This window comes from Sinocyclocheilus rhinocerous, unplaced genomic scaffold (assembly GCF_001515625.1).
Source record: "Sinocyclocheilus rhinocerous isolate Xijiao unplaced genomic scaffold, SAMN03320098_v1.1 scaffold980, whole genome shotgun sequence".
NCBI lineage: Eukaryota > Metazoa > Chordata > Actinopteri > Cypriniformes > Cyprinidae > Sinocyclocheilus > Sinocyclocheilus rhinocerous.
In genome coordinates this window covers 32,323-43,567 of record NW_015635053.1, presented here as the reverse complement: position 1 = coordinate 43,567, position 11,245 = coordinate 32,323, and the positions used below count along the sequence as shown (strand labels likewise).

Here is an 11,245-nt window from a genome sequence, read left to right as displayed (position 1 = left end):
TATATTTATATATTTTTTATATACATAATTCATATTTTTTATATTTATCCAAATGTAACAATTAAATTAAATTAAAATGTTAAATTACTGAATTTAAGATAATAAAATTTTTTTAACAGTTTGGAAACGCTCCGGTTACTCACGTTACCTCGGTTCCCCCCTCACACCTAAAGGGCATTGCAAGCCAGCTGAGGCATAAGCCAGCGCTATCGTGTCTACTATCCAATGAGATAGTCTTTGCTTTGTGACAGGCAGCCCTTTAGAGCGGCCTCCAAAGCACACAAAAGCTGCTCTGATTGTCTGAAAGACTCCGAGTGCTTAATGTAAACTCGCAGTGCCCGGACAGGGCATAGCAAGTTGGGACCTTGTTTGTCATCCGTTCCAGGGAGGGCTAAAAGAGAAACGACCTGGGCTCTAAACGGAGTTGAGAGCACCTCTGGTACATAACCGCTGCGCGGCTGGAGAACGACTTTACAGTCGTTGGGTCCAAACTCAAGACAGGAAGCACTGACAGACGGGGCTTGTAAGTCCCCTACTCGCTTAACTGACCCCAGGGCCAGCGGTTTTGAGTGTTATGACCCTTAAGCCGGCTATTTGAAGCGGCTCAAAGGGGGAGCTCTTAAGAGCTCTCAGGACTATACACAAGTCCTATACTGGCACCGTCCTAGAGCGAGGAGAGTTTAACCGCCGAGTGCCTCTAAGAAACTTAACGACCAAGTCGTTTCTGCCAATTGTCCGGCCAGCCTCGAGAGAATGATTCGTCGCGATGGCTGCCACATAGACTTTGAACGTGGAAGGGGTGCGCCTCTTATCCAGCAGCTCCTGCAAAAAGGTTAGCACGTGGGACACGTCACATGATACCGGATCCTGGTTCCGTGCTGAAATGCCCTCAGGGAACGTGCAGTCCCCAGCCTGAAAGATGCCGCCGCTCGCTGGATAGGAAGCGTTCCGGTGTAATCCAAGCTCGCATCTTGGTGAGAATATGAAGCCTCAGTGAGTGCAGTCTCTGCGTGGACGACCCCCAGACAGACACACTCCTCGTGGCCGTCAGCTACACTCGCGAAGCGACATTTGAAACAACGCGCTTGAGAGATTTGCTCAGAAAATTTGCTCTTTTCCAACACCGGATGGCCGCAGGGGAACTCCCTTGGTTCGACGGCGGGAGAGCAGTCTGAGCTTCTTGCTTCTTGCTTCAGCTTCTTGCTTCGGCTTTGTCGCAGAGTCAGCGAAGAGATGGTCTCATCGCTGAAGGAGAAGATTCTGATTAAATGGCGCTCCGGGCCGACTTATATTGCAGTCGGCTCTGCCCCTTCTCGCGGGCTCGAGCGCCATTGGTTTGTGCAACTACACAAACGTTAACAAATCAGGCTTCAGTAACAGAGTAAACAGGAGTATCCCCAAGCAGTCATCAATGATGATGCAACGGGAGTTACCTTTCGATAGGGAAAAAAATTACTATGAGCTACTATGAGAAGAGCATGGAGGAGGAATATCAGTTAAAGATCTTAGCCAACATTGAAAAGAAACACATTTAAATTTCTCAGAAAGTGTCAATAATGATTATATGATGATAACATATATACCCTTTTCTCTGATTCAAATACAGAGGACCTCTCTGATATTCTGTCCTGCTTCTGAAAAACATTCACAGAAAGATTAATAAGCAAAAGAGAATAAATGCACATAGAAACAAAACCGTAAAGGGATCAAATAACACTGTAAATTCATATTCAAAGCAAAATATGTACAAAAGCTGAATGTTTTAATAAGCAATTACTGCTGGACCAGTATCTAGATATATTACTTGCTTTTCACAGACTGTAATTCCTAACAGATGCTGTGAGCTACACCAAAAGCCAGACCTTTGGGAGCCTGATTGTTTTCAGAGAGCTGGTTTGTGCTATTATTTTTAACACAGGTCTCTCCTCTTGGCGGATGATGGTCATACGGATGATTCAGGCCACAGAAAATCTCTCTCCTCATCTGCTGGGATTGTTTTCTCACCTGTGTGACTCTGTCAAGCTGTGAGCGGATTTTGGTGAGCTCCTGTTTGCTGTCCTGCAGTCGAGACTTCAGCTTCTCATTCTCAGTCAGTGCGTCCTCATACAGCTGATAAAGTGAAACAAACCAGGGTCGAGTTCATCTGACTAATTTAGCATCTCCACTGGGAGCTGCTTTCCTGTCGCTGGTCAACAGAAGACCGCTAATGGTCTACACTGGATAAACACATTGGCATTTAGATATATGTACTACTGTATTTTGATTTTAAACAATTCTGTGTTTTTCTGTCAATATGGGGTGCTGTGTGTACATTAATGAGGAAAAAAAATTAACTTAAATGATTTTAGCAAATGGCTGCAATATAACAAAGAGTGAAAAATTTAAGGGGGTCTGAATACTTTCCGTACCCACTGTATATATATATGCATTGTCCATGCCATAAAATACCCTTGTCTCAGGGGATAGTATTTGAGGGAGAATATCTAATGTAATGAACACACAGTAAGTATTTTATTAATCAAAGTTATCCTGACCTTCTTATAGTCCTTGCTGGCCGAGTCGTCCTCTGTTTTGCTCAGAGAGGCGAGTCTGTTCTCTCTGCGTGTGTATGTGCTGGTCCGGGCTGACAGTCTGTCTGACGGAGACTCCACACCACTAGAGTCGGACCTGCTTTTAACATCAATCATCAAGTAAGTGTTGATCATACCTGTTTTTATGAATTTATCTTTCAGTAAACAGAAGCAAATTAATAAATAATGTTTTTAGACAAGGAATAGAGCAGCTTACCTTGACACCCGTTCTTGCTAGAAAAAAAAACAAAAAACTAAGTTAGATAAAATGTGCTTAAGTTGTCATTTAACATGATCACTAATCTGGATACAAAAGCTATTGGACGTGGACAAATCTAAAGAAGCTGTTTTCTGATTGGGTGATTTTTCGATCTTCTTGATCCGATCATAGTGATCGCATCTTAATGTAAACATGTTTAAATGACCTTATTGTGCAAACAGTAGAGTTTTTAAGTGTGACTGAACTTGTGATATAAGTGAGCTGGAACAGCAGGTCTGACTGAGTCTTCTAGACCTCTCAATCTGTCAACGGAAGTCTGCCATACAAATGCCTGGAGCAAGAGTACGATATGTTGTTGCAAACTTGTGCATATGTGTGTCTACATAAAAATGTCGTGAAGTGTTTTTAGTACACCCACTTCCGCTCACATCTGAAATCACACCAACTCCATTTAGCAATGACAGCAAAACAGCTCATTTCAAGAGGATTTGTGCTTTTTGTTCTTTTGTAATAAATTGTTGCTCATTTTTGTCCACTACACTCTAAAAAATGCTGGGTTAAATACAACCCAGTGCTGGGTAAAATAGGGACAAACCCAGCAATTGGGTTGTTTTGACCCAGCAGTTGGGTTACTACCCAGAAGGTTGGGTTAAACATTTAACCCAACCGCTGGGTCAAAACAACCCAATTGCTGGGTTTGTCCCTATTTTACCCAGCACTGGGTTGTATTTAACCCAGCATTTTTTAGAGTGTAGCAATTACATTCCTACATTTTCCTTGTACAAGTACATAAATCAGGTTGTATTTATGCAAGCGTATCTTGCAGACAGTAAATCTTTTAAAAGAACATTTAATTTCCATTTTAGGTACATGTTGTACATAGTCACATATTGTAAGCATCACTGTCCACCATAACTGTCTGGATGACCTTTTATCCTGAGGATGTGCATAGATGGTAAATGACTCGTGTAAAGGTCTGACAGTCCAAGCAGAAACATCCTTAACAAAGATGGCAAGCTACAAGCCACTCGTAATTTCAAGTAGTTAAACTACAGTCAAGCTACTCGGCGGGTGCAGATTCCACACGGGTCTGGTAATATGTTCTCATTACTTCAGATTTAAGGCTGTTCAGTCCAGAGGGAAAGAGAGAGAAGGAAAGGCAGAGAAAGAATCCCCTCTGTTCCTCTGCTAAAGACAGCACATCCTGTTTGGACACTCGGCAGCACACTTGATTATGCATCAGAGAGGAATAACAGTCCACTGTCTGAGGGGGACGTCTGAACAACGCCAAAAAAGGTCATGCAGAATCCGTCACTACAGCCGGACAAAGTTTGGCAGAGAAAAAGAAGAGCTTTTCGTGTGCCCATAAAAGTAATTACAGCAAACGAGATCTGTTAAATGAGATGTTTCTATAACTACAGGAGCTTTAATCACTTTTTACACTCTCATTAGTTTAATTGGTCCACTAACAATGTTCAACTATATACGTGCATCACTGGAGAATTAAGAAATATGTTGTATATAAAATGTTATTCCAGAAATAACATACTTTAAAATGATATATTTAAGTACAAAATGAATGTAATGTTTTCAGACACTAATGCAATTAGTTGCACTTTAGAGTGCTCTTTTGGACTTAAGCATGTCTTCATATGTAATTTAATAATTCATCTTTGAAATATGGTTAAAATGTACTGTTGAATGCACTGACAATTTTTTACCTGACAGTCACGCTTATTCCCTTGTGAGTGTGCTAAATTGTATTGAATGTGCACTTGTAGTGTACTTCAAATCTTAAAAGTAAATATTTTTAAAATCTGTACTTTGGTAATATTACTGAAATAAAAGGCCACTCGAGTGTACTTAAAAACATACTCATAAAAGTGAACTCTCTTTAAGTACATTTTTACAAAAAGTGCACTTTGTAATTAAATTGTAATTTATTTTATGTAAAATTAAAAGTTTTACTTTAAAGTACATTTTCAATCATTACGTTTTAATCATTTATTTTCCTGCTTTAAAGTGCGCTTATTTTGATGTGTAGACTAAAGTACTAGATTATAATTTTAACTGTAATGTGTTATTCAATATTACATTTAAATGTAAAATATTTTAATAATATATTAATAATTATATTATTATTATTATTATTATATTAAAAATATGTTGAAATACACAGCATGTTTTAAAAATTAAGAAGTATATTTAGTTAAAAAAAAAAAGTATATTTTAGTTTACCATCAGTGCATTCGTCAGCACACTTTAACTATATTTCAAAGACATTATAAGTATTTATGAAATTACATAAACACACAGTATGACAATAAGTCCTATGTAAGTGGGTGGGAAAGCACTCTAAAGTATAGCTAACTACATTTTATATACGCGTATATATTAACTATAGTATATTTTCACTGTCTGACAATGTTACATTCAGTTTGCACTTAAGTATATTCTTTCTAAGTATATGTTTTAAAAGTATGCTAAAGTGTACTTATTTTTTTACAAGGGTTTACATATCTCAAATTATGCCTACCAACATTCCACGAGGGAAATGATGGTGATGGAAATGACATTTTAAATACTTATTGAATAAAATGTCTGACTCCTATATCAAGCTAATTGTATAACTATATCACACATATACACAACTAAATAATATTTCATTCTTTTTGCAAGATTTGACAAAATTGGCTTGAATAAAAATGCTCATATCACCTGTCTCATATGTCCTTCAAGCTCTGAAACTATCGTCTCTTTGGTAACAAAGTACACTACTTTTGAAACTGTTGCTCAAACAGGAAATGATGGCATAAATGAGTGCCAGTCCTAATTTTTGATATAAATCTATTTCCACACAATGCATTTTGAAATGGTTTATTTTACTCTTTGTTTAGATGATCAAACTTAAAAAATGTAATATTATATACTTTATGATGGATATTTTATAAATATTTTAAGACTGAAATTCTGGTACAAGTGTAAAACAACCAAATGTAAACAGACAGGATATATGAAAAGTAGATCAAATAAATGATTAAGGCATAGAACATAGTATTTAAAAGTTACAATATGTGATCTTTTTGGTTGATTTTAGAATTTTTTTAGAAAAGAGCCCATAGTTGTAGAACACATAGAATGACATATACGAGCATATGTGACAGTGAGAGTATCTTACTGATCGTAACTGCATCTGCTATTTTCTGGCGTGATTCTGTGGTGTTTTTACATGGAAATAAACAGAGATATGAGAGCATGGCCCCTGGCCACTGGAGAGATAGGCCCATCTGAATGTTTACACAGTATTTCAGAGACGTCTCTCCTTATGTGGTTATACAGAGCGTCCCCAGGAACCTGCTCTCTGACCACATCACGGCAGCACTGGAGGAGAAACAGAGCTTGACCTGCGGCAATGACTTACAATAACTGCCATAATATCTGTGGCTGCTCTGTGTTTTACTGGCAATCATTATGATTTCTCAAAGTGAGGCAAGATGCCTTATTCAAGTGTTTACATGTAGCCACAACCAAAAAGTTTCTGAAACGTTCACAATGTGTGCTGGTGGTCTTGTTTAGTGTGTGGTCACATCATGTGGGGTAGATGAAGTCTGTATTTAGTGGATATGTGTTCTGGTGGTCTTGTTCTCATGTCGGGTCATTCTGGGATCTGAGGTTATTGTGATTTTCTTGGTTTGGCATCTATTGTTGGTCCAGGAAGAACATTCCTATCAAACAACCTACCTTAACTTACAATCAGTGAAAGTAATAGTTCACCCAAAAATGCAAATTTGCTAAAAATTTACCCTCAGGCCATCCAAGATGTACATGAGTTTGTTTCTTCATTTGAACAGATTTGGAGAAATGTAGCATTGCATCACTTGCTCATCAGTGGATCCTCTGCAGTGAATGGGTGCCGTCAGAATGAGAGTCCAAACAGCTGATAAAAACATCACAATAGTAATCCACACCACTCCAGTCCATCAGTTAACATCTTGTGAAGTGAAAAGTTGTGTTTATAAGAAACAAATCCATCATTAAGGCATTTTAAACTTCAACTTGCTTCCAGCTAAAATACAGTATGAGTGTTTTATACATAATATTGCTTTCGCCAGAGAAAAAGTCATCTCATCTGAATAAAAAGAGAAATATACACAGATCAAGCACTGTTTAAGTGAAAACAGTCCAAAACAGTTCAAAACAAATATGTCATGGATTTTGATGTGAGAGGACAACAGGGGATGGACTTTTTCACTGGAGGAAGCAGATTCATATTTTGGAACGTCTTAATGATGGATTTGATTCTTACAAACACACAACTTCTTGCTTCACAAGACACTAATTAATGGTCTGGAGAGGTGTGGATTACTTGTGATGTTTTTATCAGCTGTTTGGACTCTCATTCTGACGGCACCCATTCACTGCAGAGGATCCATTGCTGAGCAAATTATATAATACTACATTTCTACAAATCTGTTCCCATGAAGAAACAAACTCTTTTACATCTTGGATGGCTGGAGGTTGAATAAATTTCCTGCTAATTTTCATTTTTTTTGGGTGAACTATTCCCTTAACGCTATACTTATCCACCAAATCCTATCGGTTAATAGGAGTGTTGATCCAAGATTAAGTTCTACTTTGGGTAAATCATGGCACAGACTTGTGCTGTTGCCGTTCAGAAGTTACCCACAGGCACCTGCTGGCCCTGAGCTCACTGTCTACACAAAGAAAGAGAGGAGAAGAAATCGAGCGCACACTTTCACCACAGTAAACCATGTAAGGCAGTGCTGATGCTGCTGCTATAAAAATAACACTGAATCAGATTAATGGGGATAGAAGCAAGCAGAAGAGAAGAGACGCTAACCCACTGTTTCATTGTGATCATCATCAAACCCCCACAATTACATCATAAAGTGATAAATAATGACAGCGTAATAACACGTTGTGTCTGTTTATCATTTGATACTGACGCTAATGGAAAGCACTTACTGTCGCACTTTCAGGTACCTGCTCAGGTGAACATGGACTAAATTGTAAATTTTTATGATTACTGAAATGCTATCTATCTATGTATCTATCTATCTATCTATCTATTCATTATCTTTTATTTTATTTTATTTATTTTTGCTGGCACATACATGGGATGCGATGCCATTAGATGTTTTTTTTTCTACTGTGATATACTCAAATCGTTTTTTTTTTTTACTTTGATTCTTTATCTTATGATTTTTATATATTTTTATTACATATTTTTCAAAAGTTCTGTATTGTTTGTGTGATATATATACAGGGTTTGAAATTAACACCCGCCAACCTGCCAAATGGGGGTAAAAATCAGCTGTGGTGACACTGTCAAATCACTAGCCAATTTTACTTTTCGTAAATTATGTTCTCTCATTATTTCTTGGGCAAGTTCGTTTAAGTCAAATATGCACAGAATTAGCGCAAATACTGAACTCGTGAGTCATCATGATATATTAAATACAGCCTAATTGTGCAGCATTTGCAACACCCCCTTTGCCACATCCATTGTGAACAGCCTCAAGCTGTTGTTTTATTTCAGTTTTTTTTTTTTTTGGCAAGTATAAGTTATGAATGGGCAGTAACGTAAAAATTTAGAAGCCAGGTGACTGAACAAGTTAAATTCAAACCCTATATATATATATATATATATATATATATTCATGTGATACCTTTTGTATCTGACTATTAATATTATTTTTACTATGATACTTTTAATATTATTGGCAGTGTGTATCAGGGTGGGAAATTTTAATATTATTATGTGATGTTTAATTTGGCTGCACATTTTCTGTGGAATATTCTTTGGATGTTTTTAGACCTCTTTTTGATCATGTGATATTGAATCGAGTTGATTGTTCCAGGTTATTAAGGATTGTCTCTTTATTGATCTGAAGAGTTGTGGGGTTCAAAACACATATATATGTGCATGCTTTGGTTTATTCTTAGCATATTTTAAGGCCCTTTTATATTGGCTTCCTTTAGGGGTTTAAGCCTTAATTGAGGGGTCAAACCCCCCTGGAATTCACACCCTGACTAGCAGAGCTGGCAGAGCTCGTCCTTTTCACTATTAATGATCTGTGAGCAATTATGTCAATTCTCTTACAGTGGATGAATTAAAATTTGGGTAAAGCTGGATCAGTGCAGCAGGACAACTGTACCTTCACAGCACATCAAAGGCATGTGAACTGTGTCGGGTCACAGCATGAACACCGCAGGGCTGCTAAATTCTCCATGCGTTTAGCACATATGAGCTCTATAACTCATATACACTACGAAGTAACAGACTGAGACTGCTTCACGCAGCTGTGGGCTTCACCCTGATCCCATAACTCCACAAACTGTAACATTTACAGGATCTGGCTCATGCTGAAGTATTTATATGCAACCACTTTAATCCTCTCTTTCCCCTCATCGCTTCATCCCCCCCTTCGAGAGCCAGCTAGTCCGGCTGCCAGCTTGCAAAATGGAAAATGTGAGCATCATCGTACTCAAAAGGAGTATTACAACACACAAGTCCAAAAAAAGACTTTTCTGCCTTGCAGATCTTTCTCTTCGCCGCTCCCACCGCTCTTTGTGTGATAAGCCAGATATATGAAGAGAAAACAAATCAAGTCATTTGTTTTGATTTGTTTGATTACTTTATAAGGGCTGGTTTCTTCTGATCTGCTCTGTTCGAGGAACAGTTAATCAAAAAATGAAAAGAAAGAAAAGAAAATTCTGAATCATTTACTCATTATGTAGTTTCAAACCCACACGTGTTTCTTTCTTTCACACTGAAATGTGTGCCGGTTGCTCTTTTCCATGTAATTACAATGAATAGAAACTTTCAAACTTCAAAAAAGGATACAAATGATTCAAGATTTATTCAGAATGGTTTCATGAACTGAATCAACCAATTCAGATCGGACTTCTTTATGAACTCTCATAAATGCACAGAAAAGAACAAGGATAGATTTCTATTTTTCAGTGAACAATGACAGTTTCAGTCAATTCATCTTATGATTTCATATTCAGATGGCCATATGACTTCAGAATACTGTGTAGGATTTACTTTCAAACAATTTACACTCAGAAATAGCAAGTGTAACCCCTCTCTCCCGGGTCCTCACCGCCACACCTCGTTCTCGTTCCGAGCGGGTCTCAAACCCGGGTCGCCGGCATGGGAGGCGGACGCACTAACAAGGAGACTAAAGACTGCAGCCACTAGCGCATCTCTTGAGATCAGGGGAGTGAGGTTTACCTGCACAGCACCTACTCGCTGGCCTCCGTTACACTCTCCCACCTGTTTTATTTGTTTAGTAATTTTTATATTTTTATTTTATATTTAATAATAATAAATATTATTATTATTTAGCCATATTGATACATAATCAAAAAACAGTTTTACAATGTACAATTATACACTGTAATAACAACTTTCACTCAGAAATTACTAGTAAATTTCACAATTACAAAGGAGCCACAAGTAACACAAATGTGAAATTTTGAAGTAGACAGAAATAAATTGTATTGTATAATTACTCCAAAAGTTTTATTTACAGATTGTTTAAAGTGTACAGAATAGTTCCATAAACCACTTTTATGTTACTTTTGTTGTTTTTTGGTCATATTGGGAGTTTCCATAATCCAGTCCTCATTCACTTTAATTATAATGACAAAGTGGACAGGATTTTTTAAAAAAAGAAAGAAAGAAATCACATTTTATGTTGCATGTAAGAAGTCATACAGTTTTGGATTGACATTAGTGTTAGCAAGTGATGACAGACTTTACATTATTTTTATGTTAACGACCCCTTTAAAAATAGTTGTTTTCACACGCCCAGTCAGATGTGTTTGTCTGTTTATTGTCTGTAGTGTTCTGTTGTTTGGGATAATAAGTCCTTCATAAACATGGATTAGAACACCACTAAAAACAAAACACGTGTGTTTATTCTTTCGCTCTCTTTAACTTTCGCTCCCAAGGAGACCTCACGCGCTCTGCCTCCACTCGTCATGGAAACTTCAAGCCCACATGTGCAGCTTTGTTGATGGGAAAAAAAAGCATGTTATGATTAGAGGAAACATAAAACGTCATGAGCGTTTTCTTCAGCTAATCTTGTCCTATTATGTGGCAAGCCTGCCGTTACCATCACTAAACACTGAACCTCTGTAACAGTGTGCAGAGCAGTGCTGGGGAGTAACTATGTAAAAGTAGATGGTAAACTTTGCAGTAATGTGACTACATAATGTGTGTAGCTTTAAATATAGTGTTGCTTTTCCAGTAACAAGCTTTTTTCCCCCAACAATAGCATGACCAAATGCTACATCGCTGTTTTCATTTTACACTGTTTGCTCACACTGGACTGAATGAATACTTTTACAGGTAGTAGGGATGATTGCTTTGCTAATTCTAATTTGTGATAATGGGTTTGTGTGTTAGAAACTTATTTAAATT

General features: G+C 37.5%; 1 protein-coding gene across 1 annotated transcript in view; it reads right to left on the bottom strand.

Moving 5' to 3' along the window:
- Positions 1 to 11,245, bottom strand: part of LOC107746501 (protein phosphatase 1 regulatory subunit 12B-like) — a 45,648-nt gene that overhangs the window by 9,127 nt on the left and 25,276 nt on the right. Inside the window, exons 6-9 of the mRNA XM_016560735.1 lie at positions 2,788 to 2,804; positions 2,535 to 2,667; positions 2,005 to 2,109; positions 1,584 to 1,634 (exon numbers count right to left, since the gene is read on the bottom strand). Coding sequence (XP_016416221.1) covers positions 1,584 to 1,634; positions 2,005 to 2,109; positions 2,535 to 2,667; positions 2,788 to 2,804 — 306 coding nt within the window. The remainder of the gene's footprint in view (positions 1 to 1,583; positions 1,635 to 2,004; positions 2,110 to 2,534; positions 2,668 to 2,787; positions 2,805 to 11,245) is intronic.